At 65.5% G+C, this 25,946-nt stretch overlaps 2 protein-coding genes across 5 annotated transcripts; one reads left to right on the top strand and one right to left on the bottom strand.

Annotated features, from left to right (window-relative positions):
* BMP1 (bone morphogenetic protein 1) lies at positions 1-24,456 on the top strand. 3 transcript variants are annotated; one of them, XM_063358507.1, is made up of 20 exons: positions 3-182; positions 9,354-9,467; positions 9,561-9,713; positions 9,825-9,942; positions 10,804-10,982; positions 11,102-11,207; positions 11,610-11,734; positions 15,114-15,229; positions 15,497-15,599; positions 16,049-16,165; positions 16,256-16,401; positions 16,737-16,932; positions 17,045-17,170; positions 17,332-17,492; positions 17,660-17,840; positions 21,499-21,624; positions 21,734-21,861; positions 22,989-23,202; positions 23,303-23,553; positions 23,833-24,454. In XM_063358507.1, exons 1-20 carry the CDS (start codon positions 41-43, stop codon positions 23,965-23,967), a joined length of 2,937 nt encoding a protein of 978 aa, XP_063214577.1. In that variant the 5' UTR covers positions 3-40; the 3' UTR covers positions 23,968-24,454. The 3 variants fall into 3 exon arrangements, with proteins under 3 accessions (XP_063214576.1, XP_063214578.1, XP_063214577.1); XM_063358506.1 differs by having other exon boundaries at positions 1-182; positions 9,354-9,713; positions 23,833-24,456; XM_063358508.1 differs by lacking the exons at positions 21,734-21,861; positions 22,989-23,202; positions 23,303-23,553; positions 23,833-24,454 and having other exon boundaries at positions 1-182; positions 20,623-21,569.
* On the bottom strand, positions 4,315-6,110 carry LOC134526548 (uncharacterized). 2 transcript variants are annotated; one of them, XM_063358510.1, is made up of 2 exons: positions 5,796-6,110; positions 4,315-4,995 (listed from the first exon to the last, which is right to left on the bottom strand). In XM_063358510.1, the coding sequence occupies exons 1-2, from the start codon at positions 6,108-6,110 to the stop codon at positions 4,315-4,317; spliced, it is 996 nt and encodes a 331-aa protein (XP_063214580.1). The 2 variants fall into 2 exon arrangements, with proteins under 2 accessions (XP_063214580.1, XP_063214581.1); XM_063358511.1 differs by having other exon boundaries at positions 4,315-4,992.
* Positions 24,457-25,946: the final 1,490 nt, after the last annotated feature.

Below are 25,946 nucleotides of genomic sequence, written 5' to 3'. Positions count from 1 at the left end.
CTCTCACACCCCCCCCCCACCCCCCCCTGCCCGCGGAGCCATGGCCGGGCTGCGGACCTGCGGGCTGCTCCTCTGCCTGCTCCTGGCCCGGGCCATGCACTTCCCCGACTACTCCTACGTGCTGGAGGAGGAGGAGGAGGAAGACGCGGAGCCCCTGGACTACAAGGACCCCTGCAAAGCCGGTAGGAGCTGGGGGGGGGCTGCGCCCCGGGGGGCGGCCGGGCAGACAAAGGGGAGAGCTTTGGGGCGGGGGGGGTGTGTGTGTGTGAGTGTGTGTGAAGTGAGTGTGAGTGTGTATAAAGTGAGTGTGAGTGTCTCCTTTGCACGGGGAAACTTGGCTCCCCCCTGCCGGGGGGCTCCCCGCTGCCGGGGGGGTGGGGGGGGGCAGCGGCCGGGGAGCATCTGGTTGTACTTAGGGTGGGAGCGGCGGGGGGGGGGGGACGGCGGGCGGGGGGGGGCTGGCCAGGCGCCCCGCTTTCTCTCCCCAGCCTTGGCCGCACCGGCAGCTGTCAAAGGCGGAGGGCAGCCCCCCCCGCCCCGCATCCCCCCCCCACACACATACCCCCACCATCCCACCCCAAACCGGCCCCATCCCACCCCACGCTCCGTGCCCCTTGGTTTTCTCCTGCCCCCTCCCCATCCCCAAACCCCAGCCAGGGAAAGCTCGGTCCCCCGACACCCGCCGGGCTGCAGCGTCCCGGGACGCCGGGCCAGGCTCAGCCCGGAGTTTGGGGGGGTGGTGGTGGTGGTGTTTGTTTGCCCCCCCAGCTGGGCTCCCTCTCTGCTGGGTCAGGGGCTTGTTGAGTCGTTCTTCGCATTTTGGAAGGGCTGGGAGCAAAGTGGGCGCCGCGGCGGGGGGGGGGCAATCCCTGTCTCCCAGAGCGAGATAAAGGCAGACGGAAGGATTTGGCGCTGGGGGTGGGGTGGGGAAACTGAGGCACGGGAGGGACACCCATGGCTGAGCGCGGAGGGGAGGGCTCGGGTCCGGCTGGAGGATCACGTTTCTCTTTAATGGCATTGTCTGCGCTGGAAGGCGGCTGTTGATAGAACTTTGTCTACACGAGGGCTTTTTTTCTGGCCAAAAAAAATCTTTCCCTTCCTGCCCTCCCGGCCTGAAACAGCAAGGCTTGCAAAACTGTCCGGGCAGAGCCGGCTGGAGCCTCCGCTCCGCTCCCGCTTCATCCAGCCCCCCCCCTGCCCCCCCCCCCCCGCCCCGGGAGAAACGGGGGCTTCACCCCCTGATGAGCCCCACTCATTAGGGAATGGCTTTACCAGCCGCCCAGAGCCCCCCCCACCTCACCCCGCTCCCGCACACCCCGAGACCCCCATCGCCTCCCCGGGCGCCGGCTGTTCCCCCCCCCATCCTCCCCCCCTTCCCCGCCTGCCTTTACGAGATCCTTATGTGACTAATTTAATTACGGCAGCTCTTCCCCAGGGGCCCGGGGGTGGGGGGGGGGATCAGGCCCTGCCACGCACCGCACGGGCCAGGGATTTACCCCCCCCAGGTTGGGCTCCGTGGATCCGGGATGGTGAGATCCATCAGCGGGGGCTCCTCAGTGGCCGGACCCCCCCCTCCCCCCCAGCCTTCCCCCTCCCAGCATCCCCCTGACCCGCAGCGGGGGCTTGTTTTTGTTTTTGGGGGTGGCGAAGTCCCCCGGAAACAGCTGAGCCGCCGAGGCCTCGCCGCCACCGCGGCTCCCGGGCAAGCGCCGGGGGAGGAATTTGGGTTCCTTGGCACAACTCATGCCAGAGGTATCCTGAGGCTGCCCGCCGGGGCGAGGACGGGTGCCGGCGGCTCGCCGCCCTTTTGGGTGACGATGCCACCCCTCTGCAGCGGTGCCAGCGGGCCACCCCCTGCCGCGTCCGGGGAAGAGCCGCCCGTGCCGCCGCGTCTCTTCCAAGGATGCCAAAACGGGACCGCTGGGAGATCCGGCCCTTGGACCAGCCCCCAGGCAGGCAGGGAGGGAGGAATTAGCCGTGGCCCCGCTTTCCCTTTGCCCGGCCAGCAGGATATCCAGGTCTCGCTGCCCAGCGTTGAGGAGGGCAGCCGTCGGGTCGGATCCTGGTGGCGTCTCCGGCTGGGAAAAGCAGCCGGCATCGCTCGCACCGCCGCCGGCATCGCTCCCACCACCCGGGCAAGCAGCTCGGCCGGGGCTCGCTGTGTTTGCAGAGCCCCCGCGAGCTCTAACCAAACATGTCCCCAGCCTGAGGGTTTGCTTTTGGCTCATGCCGGGGCAGGGGGGGGTTCGCTGGCAATTTGGCTACGGGAGGTGGGACCCCCTGGGTGCCCCCGGCACCCAGGGAGGGACGCAGCCCGTCTTACTCCCTGCGTGTGGCTCCGTGACCACGTTTGGGGGTGTCAGGCTAAACCGGGGGGCTGGCGTGCTTGTGCCACCCACTGTCACCCTGCTCTCGGGGAGGGGGACATGGGAGTGTGCAGCCCCGCGGGGGTCCCACAGCCCCCCCCACCCAGGGTGGGCGCTTGGGGACAATCTGCTCCCCCATGCTCTCTGTGGTCGGGGGGGCTCAGCATCTCCTGCCCGCGGGGTGACGGCAGAGCCGTGGGCAGGGGTGGCACGGGTGCACGGATGGGGCTGGGGGGGTCCGAGCCCCCCCTTCCTCCGGGTATACGAGCTTCCCAGCCGTGCCTGGAGCGCTCTGGCTCCGGCTGCCTGGGTTTCACCTAGATTACACTTTCCAGGCGTAGCCAGCGGAGGCTACTGGTTGCAGTCACACTTGTCAAGCTGCCCAAAAATATTTTCCAGCCGTTATATGTCACTTATTCATGCAGGGTAAAAATCCACCCGCCGAGCCGGGGCCGGCGGGAGGCCTGCGGTTCGGAGCTTGGGGACGGCACAGAGCCCTCGGAAAAAAATCTCCGGCCCATCCCGGGATCTGCTTTATCTTTGTGTAATCACCCGTTCGGCGCGGCGGCGTGCTCCGGCGGGGGCCGGGGTTCGATGGCGAGGCCGAGGGGGGCTCGCTTGCCCGCCCGCCCGCCCGCCGTCGCTTCCCGGCTCCTGGGAAACCCTCCGGCTGCTGATTCACGCCGGCGGGTCGCGGCGAGGGGGGAGACGGCGTTTCCTGAGGCTTTATCCGCCGTCGTGCCCGGGGCTGGGAAACACATGGGATGGGGCGGCCTCTGGGAGCCACGGCTGGACCCCGGGAGAACAAAGCAGCCGGGAGGGATAGGGGGAAAGGAGAGAGGATGGCTGACGGGTGGTTTTCCCTGAATTTTCCCTGTTGGCTGTGCCGCAGGGGGTGTTTTCTGGGGGAGAATGTGCTCTCCCAGTTGCCCAGAGGTTTGCTGGAGGTCTCCAGCATCGTGGCAGGGAGAGAAAAAGGCATCCCGCCGCATCCCGCTGAGCTGCGGAGAGCAGGCGTCCCGCTTCTAACCTCGCCAAGGGCTGCGGGAGGGCTGTGGGTCACCGCTGTCCCGTCCACCCGGGGCCGGGGGGGCTTTGCATGGCAAACCCTGCTCCATAGGTGTGTAAAAGGCAAGGAGAAAATAATCCCACCCCCCCCCTTCTCTCAAGCTGCAGGAGGGGTTCAAGCAGCCCAGCCGGGGAGCCACGAACAAACTTGGGAAGGAGTTAATCGGTGCCGGGGGAGGGCAGGTGAGGAGAGGATTGAGCAATAAAAGCAGGAGCGGGGCGGGGGGGGGGGATATATTTGCAGCCAGAGCCCTGGGGCAGATGCACAGAGGTCTGGGAGCCCCTGGGAGCCGGTGCCCCTCGGCAGAGCCAGTGCCAAGGGACAGGGACAGGGACAGTGCCGAGCCGGGGTTATCCCCACGTGTGCCGAGCTGGGTGTCGGGGTGTATTCCCATCCCCGACGGGCTCCGGTCCCTGCTGCCGCTGGGCTCCCTTCCTCGCAGGGGAATGCAACAACGACACACACACACACCCCCAGGTCCCCTTGGCAAAGCGATTTGCAAATATTTTCCTTTCCAGCAGCTCTCCCTTTCACAAGTGACCGATGCCGCTGGCCCCGGGCTGTGTTTTCCTCGGCGACCTGGCTTTGCAGGGAGAGCCCGTTCCCCGCACGCGACCCCCGCAACGCTTCCCCCCGGCTCCTTCCCCGGGCGGGGACTCTGCCATCCCTTAGGCATGGCATCCTCCGCGCCGAGCCCCGGAGGAGGCTTTTCCTCCGCTTGCTGTCGGGGAAGAGGAGCAGAAGGAAAATCCTTCCCCTGGAGTGATCAATCCGTCCCTCCTGCTCCCGTCCTGCCCCCGGATGTTCGTTAGCTGGAAGCCGTTAGCTGCCGCGGGCCGTGTTTATTAGAGGCCGGGCTCCAGGGTGCTTATTTCACGCTTACGCTGCAGCATCGCCCAGCACGGAGCGGGGAAAAGGCTGGAAGCCCCCAGCCCGATGCCCCGGTGGGGAGGGGGAATTGCCCATGGATGCCTGGGAGATGCCTCCGGGCGGGATGCGCCTTGGACCGTGGAGGGATGCGCAGGGGAGACGGGATGGGAACTGGGGAGAGGGATCATCCCTCCGCCTTGGACACCCTACTTTAGCGTTTCTGCCTTCTGGGTGCTGCTTTCTGTCTGCACCCCGGGGAGAGGAGGGCAGGGCTGCCGGCAGGAGGGTGCCCGGTGCTGGTTCAGCCCCGGCTTTCGCAAAGGCACCGGCGGGGACAAGGATGCTCCGGCGAGGAAAGAGCGAGGCGGGGGGTCCCAGCTGCCTGTGGGGACAGTGACCGACAGCGGAGCGTCTGCGTGCCAGGACTGGTTCTTCGGGGGGTTCCCCTTCGGTGCTGACCTGCTCCGTCCCCCCCCGTGCCTCAGTTTCCCCACCGGTTGCGGAGGGGCCGTGCTCTGGCCTGGCTCCCAGCCTGGCCGCCGAGGCTGAATTCCTGCTTTGTGCCTGCTGCGCTCGTCGGAAGGTGCTCTGGGAAAGCAAATATTCCTCGCCCCGGCGTTTACAGGCTGGCTGCTCCCTCTCTCCCTCCGGCTGCCGGCGAGGGGCACCGGGAGAGGGGCTGCGCCGCTGCTGGGGGACAGGAGAAGGCTTTACTTGCCTCCGCTTCACGCCTCCACCCTGTCCCCATCGTCCCTGGGGTCTCTGCGGGGCCACCGGCCACGGGGCCACTTCGGTGGGGACCTGCTCCCCCAAACCCCGATGGCCCCATGGATGCTCCGCATCCCTCCGCCTTTGCGCCCGCGCCTCCATCCCTGGTCCCTACAATCAGGGCAGAGCCCCGAGGATCTGGGGGGGACCCTCCCAGCCCCGGCCAAGGGGGGTGCCCACTTCTCTGGCCGCGGCCCTGGTGTGTTTGGCCGCCAGCGGAGCTCGCCGCGGGGCGCAGCTGGGCTGGCGTGCGGGGGCGAGGGGCGGCGCGAGGAGCATTCCTCACATATTTAACGGCTCTGCCGAGCCAGTGGGACGCTGCTCCGGTGACTCCGCGGCTTTTACGACCCGGCCGCTCGGCCGAGGCCGGGATACACCTCTTAAACCGCTCTCCTCCATCCCTGCCCGGCCATGCCTCCGTCCCTGGCCGGGGCAGAGCGACTCATTCCCTGCATCCTCGCACGCTCCGAATCCTTCTCTCTGCTCCCTGCCTCACACCGGGAGCGATGCTCATGGCTCGGCATCGCACGAGGACTCGTGACGGCTGGGTCGGAGCTGCTAAACCGGCGAGGGAAGGCTGGGCAGGGGATGCTGCCCGTCTTGCCGGAGCCACGGGAGCCCATCCTGCCCGGTACCGCTTCAAGGGCCGGTGGGATCCACGCAGGGAGAAGGGTCCTTCCCACCCGGCGCCACGCACAGGGTCTCGTTTGCCCCAGACTGACCTGGAACATGATCCCGTCCTGTTTATCTGCCGCCATCCCCTGCCAAGGCTTCCCCACCGCTCTGTTTGCTTTTGCCTGCTCACCAGAACATCGCGTTCGCGCCCCGGCCTCTTCCCGCGGGTTATTTTTCTTTTTTTTTTCTTTTTTTTTTTTTTTTTTTTTCCTGCGACATGGTTCCCAACCTTGGTGGAGACCCGAGGTCAGGCTCATCCCAAAATCCCAGCGAGGTGAGGCCCACGGGTACCCATCTCTGCTCCTTGCCTTGCCCAGGGGGATAAAGGATGCTGAGTGGCTCCTGCATCCCTGTGGTGCCATGGCAAAGGGGACCGAGGGACCCCGCGGGGACGGCCACCGAGCCGAGGGGATGCCTGTAGCGTGGGGATGGGGTGCTGCAGGGGTTGGCCGGGGTCCGAGTGAAAAAAACCTTGTTTGTCTAAAGCTTCAGCCCCAGGGGTTACGTCACCCTTCCAAGAACCCGAAAGAAAACACACAGCACAAAAAGTCAAACAACAGCGGAGGGCTGAGTTATCTCCTGGCTTCGGGGCGAGGAAGAGCTCGGTGGGAGCCTCGCCGGCAGGTCCCGAAACAGCTGGTTGTTTTCAAGGTGACGGGAGGGACGTGCGTGGCCGGAGCCTGGATGCTCCCCGGCTCCCATCCCCGTTCCTCTCTGGCCGATGGGCACGAGGATGGAGCCATCGTGTCGCTGTGACTGGTGCCTGCCCTCAAAGCTGGTGTCCTGTTGTCACCCCATCCTCCCTGCTGGCATCGTGTCTGCCATGCTGGCACCGCATCCTCCCCGATGGCACCGCATCCTCCCTACGGTCACCGCATCCTCCCTGATGGCACTGCATCCTCCCCGACGGCACTGCATCCTCCCTACTCGTCCTGCATCCTCCCTACGGTCACCGCATCCTCCCTGATGGCACCACATCCTCCCTGACGGCACTGCATCCTCCCTACTCGTCCTGCATCCTCCCTGTTGGCACCGCATCCTCCCTACAGTCACCGCATCCTCCCCGCTGGTACTGCATCCTCCCTTCCCTACTGTCCCCGCATCCTCCCCCCTGTCCCCGCATCCTCCCCCCTGGCACTCCATCCTCCCCGTTGTCACCGCATCCTCTCCCCTGGCACCACGTCCTCCTTAATGGCACCGCATCCTCCCTTCCCTGCTGTCCCCGCATCCTCCCCGCTGTCCCCGCATCCTCCCCAGTGGCACCGAACCTCCCCCCGGCACCGCATCCTCCCCTTTGGCACTGCGTCCTGCCCCCTGGCACCGCATCCCCCCCGTTGTCACCACCGCGGCTCGGACCTTGCCCCCGTTGACTCCGCGGCCAGCGCCGGGGTGAGCAGAGGGCAGCACCAGTGGCGGTGGGCTGGGATCTCTCCTGCCCCCCCCCCCGCCCCAACACGGCACCTTCGCCCCCCCAGCTGGCAGGGGGCCCCCTTCGCTTACAGGGGTCCCCCCCAACCTTGGAGGGAGGATGCTCGCTTGGCGAGCGGCTGCGGCCCAAACCGGCAAGGGACAAGTGGCAGCAGCATGGCAGCGTGTCCGACGAAACCCCTCGGGGAGGTTGAGAGGGGCTGGGGGGGGCTGGGTTTGGTGAGCAAAGACCCCCCCAAACCACCCTATTTGTCGCCGGGGCCAGGGTGCACGGGGAGCGAGTGGGAGGAGGAAGCAACCAGAGCCCGGACCAACGTGGAAGTTTCTCAATCCAACGCTTCGGGCTTGTCCCCAGCGTGTCCTTACAGGGACAGCTGCCGGGACATCCCCCTCACCGCCACCCCGCGTCCCCCACCTCCCCTCGGGAAGCCGCTTTCCCCCAAAAGCCTGGGGATTTTTTGGCGGGGGGGGGCGGAGAGGAGCTGGGAAAAGCAGCCCCGCGCTCGCCTGCCCGGCTCTCTCACGTATCCCAAATCCCTCACATATGGTTTCTATATCACTTGGCTCCGCCGGCGCTTGCCGGGCTGTAAGCGAGCTTACTTTCCCTTGTCTTTCCATGCAGCTCTTGGCACGGGACGCTCGTCCTTCTCCCCGGCCCTGCGTCCTCCCCCGCGCTGCCCGTTCGGACACGTCTCTCCGGGTGTGGGGCGGGGGGGAATGCGGGGGGACCGGGGATGGCTCCTGCCTCTTCTCTACCCTCAAATTGCAGCCTGGCGGTGCCAGCGGCGGGTCGGTGCCAGGGGAGGTGCCGGCCCCGGCTTGTTTGCTCTTCCCTTGGCTTTGCCGCAGGTTTGCTCTCCACCCCGGGGCTTCCCAGCGGCCTCACGGCGCTGGAGACGGACCCCGAACGTGGCTCTTTCGCCCCAAAACGCCTTACGCCACGGTTTGGGGCTCGGTGCCATGCGAAGGCGTGAGGTGCGGTGGAGCTGGGCTCATCCTCTCGCCCCCGCGCCGCTTGTTTTGGACTTGTCAGGGTTCTCCTCATCGTCCCGCCTTGCTTTGGTAATTAGTGGCTCTTTTGGGATCCACTTGCTAATTGCTTGGAGCGCGGACTTGGCGCCGCTCCCCATCAGCCCCTCAGCTGGTCCAGCCCCCCTTCCCCCCCCGACCCCTGCACCCCACCGCTGCCCTTCCCCTCCCTGCCCTTCCCCAGGGCAGGGGGGTGCCCGGGACCACCCGTTTTGTCCCCAAAACCCTGGTGTGAAACCCAGCTCCGCCCTGCGCTGGCCGCATCCGGAGCCTCCAGTGCCGGCGCTGGCGTGGCGGCGCGGCGTTGACCTCAGCCAGCCCTGGGCGCTGGGGACGCGGCGTTTCCGCAAAAAGCCGGGTCCCTGGGGGCTCGGCGCCGGCCAAGTGCCGAAGCCGGGAGCCGTATCCCACAGCATCGCCTCAACGGCGAGCAGGAGAGCAGGGCAGGAGGAGGAGGAGGAGGAGGAAGGGCTGTGCAGGGTTATATCCTCCGGCCCCGTGATGCTGAAGCATCTCTGCACCCCCCCAGCCCGGCGGGAGCCGTGGCAGAGTGATGCTGGGGGGGGGTTATGGCCCCGGCAGACGGACGGACAGACGGACACCCCTCGGCCGGCTCCGTTCCTGCGGGCGCTGGGCGCAGCGGGAGCTTCCCGGGCCATATGGCTTCGCTTGGCGGTGGCAGATGACTCGGAGGTCGTCGGAGCATCCCGGGGCTGTCGGAGCTCGCAACGGGCTCGGCAGTGGGGGGGGGGGGATTGGGGGGGGTGGGCAGGAATGGGGTCCCTTTGCCCAGCCTTGGGTTTTTGCAAAGTGAAAAGAAAGGAGTTTTTGCAACGCAAATAATAAGAGAAACCCTTAAAAAAAGCGATGGACCGGGCTTTATGCGAACCAGATGTCAGCGCCGGGGCTGGCTCCAGCTGCCGGGAGAGCTGACACGGCGGCGGGCTGGGGAGTTGGGGGGAGCCCGGCCGGCCCCCCAGTTGAAGGAGGAGGAGGAGGAGGAGGAAGGGCTTGCCTTCCTCTTCAGGGACTTGCCAAGTGCGGAGGGGCTGGCTGGGGGGAGACGAGCCCCCACGGGGTTTGGCGTCCCCCGGTATAGGCATGGGGGGCTCACACATCATCCCCCCACCACCCCCCCACCACCCCAGCTGCCTTCCTGGGAGACATCGCCCTGGACCAGGAGGACCTGCAGCTCTTCCAGGTGGAGCGGGTGGTGGACCTGGCGCGCCGCACCGTCACACGCCTGCCCACCAACTCCTCAGGTACCCCCGCCGTCCCCCCTCCCCCCGGCCACCTCCGTCCCCAGGGTGGGCTGCCCATACTGACCCCCCCCCCCCCCCTAACCTTCCCCACAGGCAGCAACGCCACCAAGGCCAGCCCGCGGCCGGGCCACCAACCGCACAACCGCGGCCGGCAGCGGGCACGGAGCCGCCGCGCTGCCACATCCCGGCCGGAGAGAGTGTGGCCGGACGGGGTCATCCCTTACGTGATCAGCGGCAACTTCAGCGGTGAGTGCAGGCGAGCCGGGGTGGGGGGGGAGGAGGAAGATGGCTCCGTCCCCGGCGTGCCTCAGTTTCCCCATGCCGGGCTGACGGCCCCCGCCGCCCCCCCTCCCGCAGGCAGCCAGCGAGCCATCTTCCGGCAGGCGATGCGGCACTGGGAGAAGCACACCTGCGTCACCTTCCTGGAGCGCAACGACGAGGACAGCTACATCGTCTTCACTTACCGACCATGCGGGTACGTCGAGGATGGGGGGCTCCCAGGCGCGTACGGGGACCACTCTGCCCCTTGGCTCTTGCAGCTCGTAGGAACGCTCCTTAGGATGCTCGGATGACGTGCCTTGGCACCGAAACGCCCGCGTCGGCATGTGCGTGGGGGTAACGGGCTGCCCCAGACCCTCTGGGTTTTATGGAGGGCTGAGGAGCCAAGGGGACGTGTCCCTGCGCGTGGCTGGCTCGCAGGAGGTCTCGTAGCCACCAAACCGTGGCGCTGGCCGGGGTGGGCCGGGGGCTGAGGTCGGTGGCGCGGCACCAGCCCGGGCTTGCAGCGGGGCCGACGCCAAAGGAAACAGGGGTTTGGAAGAGCTCGGCGTCTTCACGCCTCAGGGCACGGCCCCAGCCAAGCAGACGGTGGTTCGGAGGAGGCTTTCCCCTGGAACGGGATGCGCGCGGCGGCAGCGGGGGTGCCGGTCCGAGCCCCCATGCCGGTGTGAGCCCCGAGCGCGGGGCTGGAGGCAGGGCTGGACCAGCCGAGCTGTGGGGTGCGGGCGAGCGTCCATCCACGGTGCAGGATGGGCACCCGTGGGAGCAGCGCCATGGGATGCTGGGGCTTCCTGCAGCCGTGCCGTGCCGTGCCGTACCGTGCCAGGCACCCCAGGGGCAGGAGCCGAGCTCTCCCGGTTTCCAGGCAGAGCTGAGGTTGGAAGCAGGGCTCGAGCTCCCCGCGGGAAGCTCCCAGCCGGCCGCAGGGATGCTTCCCAGACGCTCCACGCCGAGCCTGACTCATGGATTTACCCAGGGATGCCCGCACCGCAGGGGCATCGCTATCCCCCGGAGAGCCGGGACTCAGCCGGTGCCACCCGCCTCCTCCCCCCACCAGGTGCTGCTCCTACGTGGGCCGCCGAGGAGGGGGACCCCAGGCCATCTCCATCGGCAAAAACTGCGACAAATTCGGCATCGTGGTGCACGAGCTGGGCCACGTCATCGGGTTTTGGCACGAGCACACGCGCCCCGACCGGGATGACCACGTCTCCATCATCCGGGAGAACATCCAGCCAGGTAGGGACCAGCCCTCCTTCCTCTTCCTCTTCTTCCTCCCCGCCGTGGGGGGGGCTGCCGAAGCCGGGTTCCCCCCCGCCCCAGCCCCCACGGCATCCCCGTCCCGCCTGCCTCCGCAGGGCAGGAGTACAACTTCTTGAAGATGGAGCCGGAGGAGGTGGAGTCGCTGGGCGAGACCTACGATTTCGACAGCATCATGCACTACGCCAGGAACACCTTCTCCAGGTACGCACCCGGTGGGGGGGGGGGGCACGTCCGCGCGTCCCCGTCCTCCCCGCAGCGCACCTGGGGATGGTGGCATGGTGTCCCCAGCCCCGGAGAACGATGGCACGGTGTTTGCAGCCCCAGAAGACAGCGGGACATTAGCGGCACGGAGTTAATGAACTTGGCGCACAACCAGCTCCAACGGAGCCGTGCCGCAGCACGCCGGGGCGGGATGAAGCCCCACGGCATATCCCTGGCCGGGGCAGGGACGGTGTTGTCCCCGCGGTCACCTCTGTCGGGGCCACGTCCCCGCTGACTCACCGTCCCGCAGGCTTTAATTAGCCAGGCTGTTTTTAGCATCCTTCCTCCGGCAGCGGGGAGCTTTTCCAGCTGCTGCTCAGCCTCTCCCTCCTCTCACCCCAGGGGCATCTTCCTCGACACCATCCTGCCCAAGTACGACGTGAACGGGGTCCGGCCCGCCATCGGCCAGCGGACGCGGCTGAGCAAAGGGGACATCGCCCAGGCCCGCAAGCTCTACCGCTGCCCGGGTGAGTGCCACCGGGATGGCTCTGCTGAGCCCCGGGACGGGGTGGCATGTCACTGCCGGTGGCGGGGGGCTGGAGCAGCCTCCAGGCTGATCGGGGGCCGTATCTGCCGGGGAACGGCTCTGCTGTCACCCCAAGACGTGACGAAGGAAGCATCACCCTGGCTGGGAAGCGCCCACCCATTTTTCCAATGGAAAAATGCTTCTTGGGGCTCCTCCTCGCCACCAGGCCCCCTGCAAGGAGAAGGCAAGTTGCCTTTCTCCATCCGCAGTGTTTTTCCAGGGTGGGGGGGGCGTTGTGAGTAGAAGCTAAATGCGAGACCTTGGTGAGGCACGGGGCTCTGCCTGCGAGAGCAAGGGCATCCTCAGCTGCCCTCTCCTCCCACTCCTCCGAGAAAAGGGCATCCTCCAAGAGCAGGGCATCCTCCAAGAGCAGAGCATCCTCCATGAGCATCATCCAAGAACATCCTCCAAGCGCATCCCCCAAGAGCAGAGCATCCCCTAAGAGCATCCTCTGGCAGCATAGCGCCCTCCAAGAGCATCCTCCAAGAGCAGAGCATCCTCCGAGAGCATCCCCCAAGAGCAGAGCATCCTCCGAGAGCATCCTCCAAGGGCATCCCCCAAGAGCAGAGCATCCTCCGAGAGCATCCTCCAAGGGCATCCCCCAAGAGCAGAGCATCCTCCGAGAGCATCCTCCAAGAGCATCCTTTGACAGCAGAGCATCCTCCGAGAGCATCCTCCAAGAGCAGAGCATCATCCAAGAGCATCCTCCAAGAGCAGAGCATCATCCAAGAGCATCCTCCAAGAGCAGAGCATTCTCCGAGAGCATCCCCCAAGAGCAGAGCATCCCCTAAGAGCATCCTCTGGCAGCATAGCATCCTCCAAGAGCAGCCTCCAAGAGCATCCTCCAAGAGCAGAGCATCCTCCGAGAGCATCCCCCAAGAGCAGAGCATTCTCCGAGAGCATCCCACAGGAGCACAGCATCCTCCGAGAGCATCCCCCAAGAGCGTCCTCCAAGAGCATCCCCCAAGAGCAGAGCATCCTCCGAGAGCATCCTCCAAGAGCATCCCTTGACAGCAGAGCACCCTCCGAGAGCAGAGCATTCTCCAAGAGCATCCCCCAAGAGCAGAGCATCCTCCGAGAGCAAAGCATCATCCTCAGAGACCATCCTCCAAGAGCATCCTCCGACCCACCCCAGCAGCGAGAGGGTTTTGGATGAGGCCGGGTGTTATGGAGGGCTGTTACCGGCGGGATGGGACGACGTGGTCCCCACTGCAAGACCAGGGTCCTCGGCACAACCATCACGGCCAGGGATGCTCGCCACGACCATCGCACGTGTTGTCACCTCAAACCCGGGCTCTGGGGAGGTTGGCACGAGTCCCCCCCCCCCGTCTCCGGCTGCCGGCGTGTGCTCTGGGGCTGTGCTGGCAACATCTGCAAGGAGTTTGGCTCCCGCTTAATTCCAGCGACTAATTAGCAGCCTGGAAAAGGGACGTCTTTGTGAGGGGCCCCGGCAGCCGGCTGTGCGGTGGCCGGGGGGCTGCGAGCAGGAAAAGTGATTAATTTGGAGGGGTTGGCGGGGGGGAAGAAAAAAAAAAAAAAGAAAAAAAAGACCCAAAAAAAGAGCCCCGCAGCAGCCTGGCTTTCCCTTCCCTTTGTTTCCACTGTGAAGCAAAGAGGGGAAAAAAGGCAGCGAGCCCAGGTTTCAAGCCGCTGTTTGTTAACGTTTCACCTTTCATCTGGCGGTCTGTCATCCCCCCCCAGCACCAGCCCTGTGAGCGGGGAGGTGGGGGGGCGGCCGCCTTGGCCCCGCCGCAGCCGGAGCGAAGCGCCGCGTGCCGCGTCCTCGGCATCATGTGGCTTCCAGATGGCAACGCTGGGCCGGGTCCAGCCGCGGACGCGTAAACCTGTCCCGGAGCCCGGGCGGCGAGCTGGGCCCCTGCGGCGTGGCAGGGCATGGCGGGGGGGGCCTACGGGACGGCTCCTGGCCATGGGGTTTGGTGGCCGGGAGGGGGGCACGGTGCTCACAAGGGGGGGGCGGGAGGATGGCCAGCCACTCCGGGCTCTTTGGTGATGGATTTCGTGGTTTGTTTTTTTTTTTTTTCTCCTCAGAGCTGGGAATTTGGGTGGGAAAAGGGTGGAGGGAAGGTGGGGGCATTGGCTGGTCTGCACATCCCGGTGCTGGGGGGTTTCCCGGGGGTCTGACCCCCAGCTTTTTCATGGAATCATAGAGTCGTTAGGGTTGGAAGGGATCTTAAAGATCATCTGGTTCCAACTCCCCTGCCATAAGCAGGGACACCTCCCACTAGATCAGGTTGCTCCAAGCCCCGTCCAGCCTGGCCTTGAAAACTTCCAGGGATGGGGCTTCCACCACCCCTCTGGGTAACCCGTTCCAGTGTCTCACCACCCTCGTGGTGAAGAACTTCTTCCTAAAGTCCAGCCTGAATCGACCCATCTCTAGTTTTAATCCATTCCCTCTAGTCCCACCGTTACCCAACATCCTAAAAAGTCCCTCCCCAGCTTTCCTGTAGCCCCCTTAAGATACTGGTAGGCCACTAGAAGGTCTCCTCGGAGCCTTCTTTTCTCCAGACTGAACAACCCCAGCCCTCACAGCCTGTCCTCATAGAGGTGCTCCAGCCCTCGGATCATCCTCGTGGCCCTTCTCTGGGCACGTTCTGGCGCGTCCGTATCTCTCTTGGAGTAGGGGCTCCAGAACTGGACGCAAACACTTTCAGGTTCATCAGATGGTCACGAACCTGATCTTCACTTACGATGGGCAGTTCTTTCCAAGCCCTGCCATTGTCTTCTGTGACTCCGGGAGCGCGGCCGGAGCCCTTGCCAGTGAAGACTGAGGAAAAGAAGTCGTTGAGAACCTCGGCCTTCTCCATATCACTTGGCACCAGCTCTCCCGTTTCCTTTCTGAGGGGGCCCACACCTTCCCTAGTCGTCTTCTTACCATTAATATATAGAGAAATTTTTGCTGTTTCCCTTGATCTCCTTGGCTAGATTTAATTCTAACAGAGCTTTAGCTCTTCTCACCAGGTCTCTTGCTGCTCGGACAGCTTCCTTATATGCCCCCCATTCCAGCTGTCCTTTCTTCCACTCCTTGTAAAGTTTCTTTTTGTGTCCCAGGGTGTCCAGGAGCTCCTTGTTCATCCAGGCAGGTCTCCTAGCGTTCTTTCCTGCCTTCCCCATTGTCGGTATACTTTGCTCCTGGACACGGAGAAGGTGATCCTTGAATACTGACCAGCTGCCCTGGGCAACCCCTTGCCTCTAGAGCTTTGTCCCACGGCACTTTGGCCAGCAGATCCCTGAAGCGATCGCAGTCTGCGTGCCTGAAGTCCAGGGTCCTAAGCTCGGAATGCATTTTTCCCCTTTCGCAGCCTGCGGGGAGACGCTCCAGGACAGCCAGGGCAACTTCTCCTCCCCTGAATTCCCCAACGGATACTCTGCCCACATGCACTGCGTCTGGAGGATCTCCGTCACCCCCGGAGAGAAGGTACCAGCCGCCCCCAAGGCACCCCGCCTCCTCCCAGCCCTCCTCTCCCTCCTTGCCCCATCTCCTCCCCGTTTTTTTGGCGGAGGGGTGGCCCTAACCCCAGCATCCCCCTGCCTGGTGCCTCGCTGGGGTTCAGGATGCTGCCGGGCATCACCACAGAGCGGGTCCGGGTACCACCTGGACCAGCCAGAACAGAGAAGAGATCCCGTGGGGCGCCGGGGTGGGGGTCACCCCATGCTTTTTTTTCACCCCCGCTTCCAACCTTAGATCATCCTGAATTTCACCACCCTGGACCTCTACCGAAGCCGGCTGTGCTGGTACGACTACGTGGAGGTGAGAGACGGGTTCTGGAGAAAGGCCACGCTGCGAGGTAACCAAACCGGGCGCTGCCCGCCCGCTGCCTGCCCCTCACCTCCCGCCCCCCCAAAACGGCGATGCTCCGGCAGCGGGGCTCCCCTCTGCCCGTATCCCCCGTGTACCAAAGCCCTTTTGCCCCAAAGGGGTGGCCCCAGAGGGGTTATTGCGGTGATCGGGGGCTCCCAGTTTGCTGGCCCACACCAGTGAAACCAGTCCGGTTAACCCGCCAGCACATCCCTGCCCGGGGGAGATGCCAGTATCTCCGTCCCGTCCCCGCAAACTGGATGTTCCCCATGTCCCAGTTAACCCAGTTTCTATGAAACAGCCGGAAAAGCCGGAGGGGAGCGGGGGGGAAGAAGCAGCGTTTTTCCTTTAGGATGCTGGCGGGGGGCGGGGTGGTGGGGGGGAAACGGGAGGTGGTGGGGAGGAAGAGGAGGCAGCCCAGCACGCCTTCGTCCCCAGGCAGGTTCTGCGGGAACAAGCTGCCCGAGCCCATCGTCTCCACCGACAGCCGCCTCTGGGTCGAGTTTCGGAGCAGCAGCAACTGGGTGGGCAAAGGCTTCTTCGCCGTCTACGAAGGTAGGGGTGGGCGGGGGGGGGGGTGGGGGGTCACGGAGCCGTCGGCGGGGCCGGGTCAGGGGGGCTCAGGCGGCTTGTCCTCCCTTCCAGCCATCTGCGGGGGGGACGTGAAGAAGGACAACGGGCACATCCAGTCCCCCAATTACCCCGATGACTACCGGCCCAGCAAAGTGTGCGTCTGGAAAATCACCGTCTCCGAGGGCTTCCACGTGGGCTTGACCTTCCAGTCTTTCGAGGTGGGCGAGCGTCCCCCCCCGCTGTGCCGATCCCACCCCCTCCAACTCTTTCTGGGGGGGGCGGGAAGGGGAAATCTCCCCAGCAGCATCTCCCCGACCCGCTGCACCCCACGGAACGGCCCTGGTACCCGCATCCCCCCCGCCCCTTCCCCGCGCCGCCTCCGTGCCTCAGTTTCCCCACGCAGCACGCCAACTCCCTTGGCGGGTGGGCACGTGGATGTGGGAGCGCGGGCGTAAAGAAAGGGGCAGGGAGGGTTTGGGGACGCTGGGGACAGGGTGGCATCCCTCCGTAGCTAGCCTTCACCCCCCGCCCTGGCCCTGCACCCCCCCCCTAGATCGAGCGGCACGATAGCTGTGCCTACGACTACCTGGAGATCCGGGATGGCGACAGCGAGTCGAGCAGCCTCATCGGGCGCTACTGCGGCTACGACAAGCCGGACGACATCAAGAGCACCTCCAACAAGCTCTGGATGAAATTCGTCTCCGACGGCTCCATCAACAAGGCGGGCTTCGCCGTCAACTTCTTCAAAGGTAGGAGAAGCGCCGGGGAAAAGCCGGGGGGGGGCGGGGGGGGGCACCGTTGTGGGGGGTTGGCAGCCCCTGCCTGCCCGCTCAGCGCCCCCCCCCCCGCCCCCCTGCCCAGAGGTGGACGAGTGCTCGCGTCCCAACAACGGGGGCTGCGAGCAGCGCTGCGTCAACACCCTGGGGAGCTACAAATGCGCCTGCGACCCCGGCTACGAGCTGGCCTCCGACAAACGCCGCTGCGAGGGTGAGTGACTTCCCCCCCACCGCCACCACCCCCACCGCCACGATGCCATCCCCCCACCCCGCTCCCCGAAGCAGCATCCCCGGTCGGTCCCTGGGGACAACCCCCCCCCGTCCCCCACCTCCCGGGGACGTGACGGGCGCCGGGTGCCTCCCGCCCTGCAGCCGCCTGCGGAGGGTTCCTCACCAAGCTCAACGGCTCCATCACCAGCCCCGGGTGGCCCAAGGAGTACCCCCCCAACAAGAACTGCATCTGGCAGCTGGTGGCCCCCACCCAGTACCGCATCTCCCTGCAGTTCGATTTCTTCGAGACGGAGGGCAACGACGTGAGTCGGCCGGGGAGGAGCAGCCCCTCGCTGTCCTCCGTGTGTCGTCGTCCGTGTCCCCCCCCACCGACGCCGCTGGTGGCTTGCAGGGTGGCACAGCCCTGCCACCACCCCCGTGTAATGTCTTTCCACCCCACCCCACCCCCCCCGCCCCAACCCGCCCCCAGGTCTGCAAATACGACTTCGTGGAGGTGCGCAGCGGGCTGACCCCCGACTCCAAGCTGCACGGCAAGTTCTGCGGGGCCGAGAAGCCGGACGTCATCACCTCCCAGTACAACAACATGCGGATCGAGTTCAAATCCGACAACACCGTCTCCAAAAAGGGCTTCAAAGCCCGTTTCTTCTCAGGTAGAGCCGCCCGGCCCAGCCGGCACGGGCATCCCTCGCCCTCCCTCGCCGAACCCCCCGTCCCCCCCAAACCGCCGCTGATGCCCTGCCTTGCCCGTGCCAGGGGTGCAGCCCCCGGTGCCAGCCCGGTGGCAGGCTCATCCCCGCCCCGCGGGGGTCTGAATCCTCCGGCAGCGCGTTTTGCTGCTTCCCGAGGCTTTTCCCCTCTTTTGGGGGTAGGGGTGGGGGCAAACGGGTCCCGCTTCAGAAGCTGGGGTGCCCCCGGGAGGTCCCCGAATGGCCAGGGGGTGCTGCGTCCGCAGGGGGCTGGGGGAAAGGTGCTGGGGATAGGGATGTGCTCGGTACTGGGGAGGCCAGCGCTGGTCAGGGGGGAGCAGCTCTGTGCCCCCCCCCCCTCCCAGCCCCGCCGCGGGCCGGGCACTGCACCCCTCGCTCTGCTGCCGCCTCCTGCGCTGCTGCATCCCGCTACGCTGCACGGCCACGGGTTCCCTCCGCTTCCCGAGGGATGCCGAGGGGTGGGGGGGGGTTGCGGGGGTGGGAATATCAGCATCCAGCCACCTCCATGGCTCAGGTCTCCGGAGTGGTCCCTCCTCCCCCCCCCCCAAAAAAAAACCCCACCATTACCTGCTTATCCCTGTCTGTTCTGTGGTCCTCTCTCCTCTCCCGGGCCACGGTGTCACCTTTGGAATGGGGTTTGGGGTCGGGGCCGGGGGGGAAGGATGGGGACACGGAGCGAAACGCACCACCGAGCATCGCCTGGGGACGGTCCCCGGGCTGGGGGCTGCCGTGGGACCCTCGTGCAAGAGAGGGGCCCCCTCGGCACGGCGGGGTGCCCTGGACATCAGCCCGGCAGCGAGCCACCCGCAGCAGCTCCTGGACCGGACCACCGACACCTTACACCTCCCGCTGCTTTTTTTGGCCCCGTCGAGGCCTTTTTTGAGGGGCAAAGGTGGCCCCGGCGTCCCCAGGAGCCCTCGGGGCTCCCCCGGAGCGACAGAGACCCGTGCGGGGCCGGGGAGGGGGGTGGGGGTGGGTGGTCGAGTATCTTTGCTTTATTTTTTTTAATTAAAACCAAGGCAAGTAAGGTTGCCCAGCCGTCGGGAGCTGGAGCAAAGCCAGACCTCAGGGAAGCCCAGCGGCCGAGCGGCAGCGGGACCGCGGGGCAAGCGGGTGAGTCTTCCCTCCTTCCTCTCCCCTTTGCCTTCCTCCTCTTCCCACCGGCATGTGCGGTGGTCCGGGATGGCGGGGGGGGGGGGGGGGGCTGCATCCCCCCCACCCCCGCCATCCCGGACCACCAAACCCTCTCCCCACTCAGGTCTCGGGCTTTCCCGGCGGCAGGACCACGCTGGAGGTCTCGGCCACACCGGGGGCCCCTCCTCCGGTGTGTCGCGTCCCCCCCTCCCCGTCCCACCCCGGGTCGCTCCCGGCCAGAACTGGGCAAAGCATCTCCCAGGCGGCTCCTTTGTAGCCGCGGAGGGTCTCTGCTAGCCACCGAGCCCTGTTTCTCGGGGCGATGGGCAGCCTGACCCCCCCCCCCACCCCGGGTGCCCATTTTCCCCTGGCGAAGATGTGGCCCCATCCTCTTCTTCTTCCTCCTCCTCCTCCTCCTCCTCCTCCTCTCCTCCTCCTCCTCCTCCTGGCGGGCCGGGGCGACGGGATGCGTTCTCCCGGGAATCCGCTACGGTGTCGGCACCCAGGTACGTGTGTGTGTCATCCACCCCCCCCTCTTCCCCGGCTCTCCGCCGAGCCCCGGTGCACGGTGAGGGGGGGGTCCGTAGTGGGGTGATAGGCGCAGGCTGTGTGTGGGGGGGCTGCGGGGGCGGTGAGCAGCCCGGAGCCATGGGATGCACGCCGGGATAACGGTGAGCGCACGGCGATGCCCGGGTGGCGGCGAGCGAGCTGGTTAGAATTAAAAAAAAAAAAAAAAAAATTGCTCTAAAGACACCCACCCGGTTGGGCTTCTGTCCTCTGCCAACTCTCTCCGCTCTTCTCTCCCCCCCCCAGGCTCCCTCCGTCCCGCCGGGGGGGCGATGCCATTCATGCCCCCCCCGGTGTTGGAGCTGCTCTGAGCCTTCCTGGCCCATCCGAAGCCCCTTCCCATTCCCAAACGAGCTTTTCCGCCTCGCTTCCTCTCCCAGACCTAGGAGACGGCAGGTTTTAGGGGCTTGGGGCTGCCCCGGGGGGGCTGGCGGGGTGGCTGGCTGGGGCAGGACCCCCCCACATTTCGCTGCTGCTGCCGGCTCCGGGAGGGATGCTCTTCTCCTGCATCCCTGTGAGCTCGCAGAGGGATGCTCAGCTGGCTGGTACCCGCTTGCTGCTGGCTTCCCCCCGCTGCTGCCCACCCCCCAAACCGTCGCCCCATGGCGGGGGGGGGAGAGCAAGGAGGGAGCATCCCACCCCATCCCCAAAGCGGGGGCTTTTTTTGGGGGGGGGGGGGCGGTGCTCGGCGAACTGTGGGACGCCGGCGATAGGGACCTCAGGCAGGCGGTGGGAGGTAAGTACGGCCAGCCCGGACCCCTCCGCTGCCTCCCCCAGCCCGGAGACCCCCCCCAACGCCCATCCTCATCCTCCCAGAGCCATGCCACCTCCTCCTCCTCCTCTTCCTCGCCGCAGGAGGGGCTCCCGGTTTGTGGGGGGGGGTCCCCGCCGTTGCCTGCTTCCCCGGCTGCCGCTCTGCATGCCCCGCTGCCGCCCCCCCCCCGTCCCCCCAGCCTCGCCGCCCCCCGCTTTCCCCCCATCGCTCCCCCCCCCCGGCTTTTTTTTCTCCCTCTTCTCTCCGCAGAGAAGAAGCAGCAGCTCCAGCCCCCGAAATCTCGCCCCCCCGGCCTGAAGTTTCGCCTGCAGAAGCGGCCGCGGGGCCCTTCCTGAGCCGACGTCGTCCTCCCCATCTTTCTCAGGAACGCCGCGGCCCCGGGAGCCGTGCGGGAGCACGCCGGGGCCCAGCCGAGCCCAACCGAGCCCTGCCGCCGGCCCCGGCAGCCCTTTGCTTGACAGAACTGGTTGTTGGCCTTGTTTTTAATTTTTTTTACAATTTTTCAGGGGGTTTTAAGCACCCTCCCTGCCCCGTCCCCTTTTGGTTTTGTCATTGCCCAGCTGACCTCGGTGTGGGTTGGTTTTTTTGTTTTTTTTTTTTTTGTTTTGTTTTGTTTTTTTTTTTTTTTCGTTTGTTTCCGCCTCCTCACCCACACCCACCCCCCCCCCTTCCTTTGTCCCCGATTTTTACCGTGTCTGTGACATTTCCCTATGGATGAGTAAAGAGGGACTCCCGCGTCCTGGTCTTTTCTTGCGCATCTTTGGTTGTCACTTGTGTGTTTTTCTGCCTTCCCCGTCCGTTCCCTAAGCAGGTAATGGTTGTGGCCCCTGGGTGAAGCCCAGGGAGAGGAGGACCCATCCCGGGCACCCATGGGGGGGCTACCCCCCCCCCCCTCCCCCGACCTCCCCCCCCCAGGGGTGGGGTGTGTGCTCTCGGCAAGGAGATTTGCTTCGCTGCTGGCCGCAGGCGCTTGCTTGGCTGGTGGCTGCGGCGTGGGGCTGGGGACCGGCAGGCTGTGCCGGGATGCCGGGATGCCGGGATGATGTCCCAGCCGGCTCAGCCGCGGTCCCTCTGCTCTCTCTCTCTCTCTCTCTTTCTTTTTTTCTCTCTCTCTCTTTTCGGCAGACAAGGACGAGTGCTCCAAGAACAACGGGGGCTGCCAGCACGAGTGCCTCAACTCCTTCGGCAGCTACGAGTGCCAGTGCCGCAGCGGCTTCGTCCTGCACGACAACAAGCACGACTGCAAGGAAGGTGGGTCTGCGCCCCGGAACAACCCCCCCACCACCACCCCAAATCCCTGGAGTGACACACCACCCCACCCCACCCCCCCCCAACCCTTGCACCACCATTGTCCCCCCAGCCGGCTGCGACCATAAGGTGACATCCGTCTCGGGGACCATCACCAGCCCCAACTGGCCCGATAGATACCCCAGCAAGAAGGAGTGCACTTGGGCCATCACCACCACGCCGGGGCACCGCGTCAAGCTGGTAGGGACTGGAAAAGGAGGGGACACACACACATACCACAGGGGGTGGGCAGCACCGGGGGGGTCCCCTCACAGAATCACAGAATGGCGGGGGTGGGAAGGGACCTCTGGAGATCCCCTCGTCCCACCCCCGGCCAGAGCAGGGTCACCCAGAGCAGGTGGCACAGGGACGCCTCCAGGCGGGTTTGGGATGTCTCCAGAGACGGAGACTCCCCCACCTCTCTGGGCAGCCTGTGCCAGGGCTCTGCCACCCTCACAGCACAGAAGTTCCTCCTCGTCTTGAGATGGAACTTCCCACGGTCACGTTTGTGCCTGTTACCCCTTGTCCTGTCCCCGGGCACCACTGAGAAGAGCCTGGCCCCGTCCTCCTGACACCCCCCTTGAAGTATTGATCAACGTTGATAAGGTCCCCCCTCAGTCGGCTTTTTTCCAGGCTGAAGAGCCCCAAATCCCTCAGCCTTTCCCCATCAGAGAGATGTTCCCGTCCCCTCGTCCTCTTGGTGGCCCTTTGCTGTCCCCTCTCCGGCCGTTCCCTGTCCTTCTGGAACCGGGGAGCCCAGAACTGGACCCAGGGCTCCAGATGGGGCCTCCCTGGGACAGAGCAGAGGGGGAGGATGACCTCCCTCCACCTGCTGGCCACGCTCTTCTTGATGCCCCCCAGGATGCCATTGGCCTTCTTGGCCACCAGGGCCCATCGCTGGCTCATGGTCATCCCGTTGTCCCCCAGGACTCCCAGGTCTGTCTCCACAGAGCTGCTCTCCAGCAGGTCACCCCCAACCTGTCCTGGTGCGGGGGGTTATTCCTCCCCAGGGGCAGCGCCCCACACTTGCCCTTATTGAATTCCATAAGGTTCCTCTCTGCCCGGCTCTCCAGCCTGCCCAGGTCTCTCTGGATGGCGGCACAGCCTTCTGGGGTGTCAGCCACCACCCTCAGCTTTAAACCTGCCAAGGGGACACTCTGTCCCTTCATCCAGGTCATTGATGGATATATTGAACAGGACCGGGCCCGGTACTGACCCCTGGGGAACACCACGCGTCACTGACCTCCAACTAGACTCTGTGCCCCTAATCACCGCCCTCTGAGCTCTGTCTCTCATTGAGCTGAGCTTGGATGTCCTCACCTCTGCAGACCTTCTCGGAGCTGGACGTGGAGGCGCAGCAGGAATGTGGCTACGATCACCTGGAGATCTACGATGGCAAAGACGCCAAAGCCCCGACCCTCGGCCGCTTCTGCGGGGCCAAAGAGCCTGAGCCCCTCCTCTCCTCCGGCAACAAGATGTTCCTCAAGTTCGTCTCGGATAACTCCGTCCAGAAGAAGGGCTTCGAGGCCACCCACACCACAGGTACCGCCACCGTGGGGCTGGGAAAACCTGTTTATGGGGTGGGGGGGAGACCGGAGACCTTCCTAACCCCCCGGCATCCCGCCGTCGGCGTCTCCCGCAGTGTGCGGGGGCCAGGTCCGCGCCGAGGTGAAGACCAAGGACTTGTATTCGCACGCGCAATTCGGGGACAACAACTACCCGGGGGGGTCGGACTGCGAGTGGGTGATCATGGCCGAGGAGGGCTACGGCGTGGAGCTCATCTTCCAGACCTTCGAGATCGAGGAGGAAGCCGACTGCGGCTACGACTACATGGAGCTCTTCGACGGCTACGACGGGACGGCCCCGCGACTCGGACGCTTCTGCGGCTCTGGGGTGAGCTGGGGATGGGGGGGAGCAGTGGGGTAGGGGTTTGGTTTTTTTTTGGGGGGTGGGGTGGTGGAGATGCAAGGATGCATGGGTGATGGGTGAAGCCAGCGCAGAGGAATCCCTTGGTGGGGGGGGATTTGGGGTTGTCCATGGGGTCGCAATGATTTCGCACCCTCCCCATGGCGAATCCACACCACACACCCCCCCCCCACCCCCCGCCTTCAACCTTTGTGCATCCCCGGGGGTGCCCGTGGTCCTCAGCACCCCCCTCCCTCGCCCCGGCAGCCCCCGGAGGAGGTCTACTCGGCCGGAGATTCGGTGATGATCCGCTTCCACTCGGACGACACCATCAACAAGAAGGGTTTCCACCTTCGCTACACCAGCACCAAGTTCCAGGACACGCTGCACACGAGGAAATGAGGGGCCGGGGGTCCCGGACCCCCCTCCCCCCCCACCCCCAGCCCCCCACCTTGCAGGCAGGGAGAAAGGAGGAGGAGGAGGAGGAGGGCAGGGAGGAAGGAAGGGGGGAGCGCTGCCCCGCACAGACTGCACGCAGGAGCACACAGCCAACCTCAGCACTCAGACACGCTCTGCTCGCACGGGGGGGCCCCGGGGCTCGGGCACCCACGGGCACAAGGGCAGAAGGAGGGAGGATGGATGGGAGATGGGGGGTGTGGGGGGGGATCCCCTCCGCCGGGGTCCCCTCTGCCGGTGGCTGCCCCCCTCCCCCCGAGTCCTTGCTGCCGGGGGGGACCCGAGGGGACCCGCTCCCCGGCGGCGGCTCTCTGAATGTACAAACCAGTAACCGGGAAGAGCCCAACACACGGAAGGTGCTGTCTCCCTCTTGTACCCATGAAATAAATACCCTTGTACTTGGAGGGGGGGGGGGAGCGGCCCCAGGCTCTTTGCTTCCACCCCGGTATCCCCAGAGGCAAACGGCATCCAAAACTGGGGCTGGACTGGGGAGGCGGGGGGGGGGGACCCCAGCACCCTGCGGCAGACACACAAGCGCACCCACACCCCCACACACACACCCCATATCCTGGGGGCGCCGCGGGGCAGAGCGATTCGGCTAATGGCAAGCTGATGGGGGAGCGGCCGGACCGTCTCCCAGGGGCTGGAGGGTGCTGGGCTCCGTCGCTGCAGGGAGCCATCTGTGTCCCCCCCACACCCCGCCGGGACTCCTGCTTTTGGGCAGCTCTGCAGGTAGGTGCTCACCCCACGCCTTTCCTTCCCCACCCCCATATCTCAGCACGGAGAGCGTCCCAGCCGAGCCGGAGTCGCCCCATAGCAAGTCACCGTCCCCATAGCAAGTTGCCCTTCCCCATAGCAAGTCACCGTCCCCATAGCAAGTAGCCCTTCCCCATAGCAAGTAGCCCGTCCCCATAGCAAGTAGCCCGTCCCCATAGCAAGTTGCCCTTCCCCATAGCAAGTCACCGTCCCCATAGCAAGTAGCCCATCCCCATAGCAAGTTGCCCTTCCCCATAGCAAGTTGCCCTTCCCCATAGCAAGTCACCGTCCCCATAGCAAGTAGCCTGTCCCCATAGCAAGTCACCGTCCCCATAGCAAGTCACCGTCCCCATAGCAAGTTGCCCTTCCCCATAGCAAGTCACCGTCCCCATAGCAAGTAGCCTGTCCCCATAGCAAGTCACCGTCCCCATAGCAAGTTACTGTCCCCATAGCAAGTCACCGTCCCCATAGCAAGTCACCGTCCCCATAGCAAGTTGCCCTTCCCCATAGCAAGTCACCGTCCCCATAGCAAGTAGCCCGTCCCCATAGCAAGTTGCCCTTCCCCATAGCAAGTCACCATTCCCACAGCAAGTCATGAGCCCCACAGCAAGTTGCCCATCCCCATAGCAAGTCACCAGCCCCACAGCAAGTCACTGTCCCCATAGCAAATCGTCCATCCCTATAGCAAGATGCCGTCCCCGTAGCAAGTCACCGTCCCCGTAGCAAGTCACCGTCCCCGTAGCAAGTCATTGTCCCCTTAGCAAGTCACAGTCCCCATAGCAAGTCGCCCATCCCCATAGCAAGTCACTGTTCCCACAGCAAGTCACGAGCCCCATAGCAAGTTGCTCGTCCCCAATAGCAAATCACCCGTCCCCATAGCAAGTCGCCCGTCCCCATAGCAAGTAGCCCACCCCAATAGCAAATCACCCAGCCCCATAGCAAGTCGCCCGTCCCCATAGAAAGTCACTGTTCCCACAGCAAGTCACGAGCCCCATAGCAAGTCGCCCGTCCCCATAGCAAGTCGCTGTCCCCGGCGTGGGGTGGTTGGGGTGCCACGTGCCGCAGCCACCGCGTGCTGCAGCCACCGCCTGCTCCAGCCGCGTCCCCACGCCGCGCCGCCCGCCCGCGCCCGCCGCGAGCAGATGGCTGGTGGGCTGCGGCACGGGCCC

This window comes from Chroicocephalus ridibundus, chromosome 23, assembly GCF_963924245.1.
Source record: "Chroicocephalus ridibundus chromosome 23, bChrRid1.1, whole genome shotgun sequence".
Lineage (NCBI taxonomy): Eukaryota > Metazoa > Chordata > Aves > Charadriiformes > Laridae > Chroicocephalus > Chroicocephalus ridibundus.
The sequence above is the reverse complement of the archived record's forward strand: the minus strand, read 5'-3'. Positions and strand labels throughout refer to the sequence as shown.

Bases quoted from the DNA above. Each gene is read 5' to 3' on its own strand.
- BMP1 (XM_063358506.1), top strand. From the start codon at position 41: ATGGCCGGGCTGCGGACCTGCGGGCTGCTCCTCTGCCTGCTCCTGGCC. The intron at 16,402-16,736 runs GTGGGCGAGCGT...CCCCCCCCCTAG, and splicing joins TGACCTTCCAGTCTTTCGAG to ATCGAGCGGCACGATAGCTG. The intron at 17,171-17,331 runs GTGAGTGACTTC...CCCGCCCTGCAG, and splicing joins CGACAAACGCCGCTGCGAGG to CCGCCTGCGGAGGGTTCCTC.
- LOC134526548 (XM_063358510.1), bottom strand. From the start codon at position 6,110: ATGGCACCACAGGGATGCAGGAGCCACTCAGCATCCTTTATCCCCCTG. The intron at 4,996-5,795 runs GTCAGTCTGGGG...CCTGTCCCCCAG, and splicing joins AGGACGGGATCATGTTCCAG to CAGCGGCGCAGCCCCTCTCC.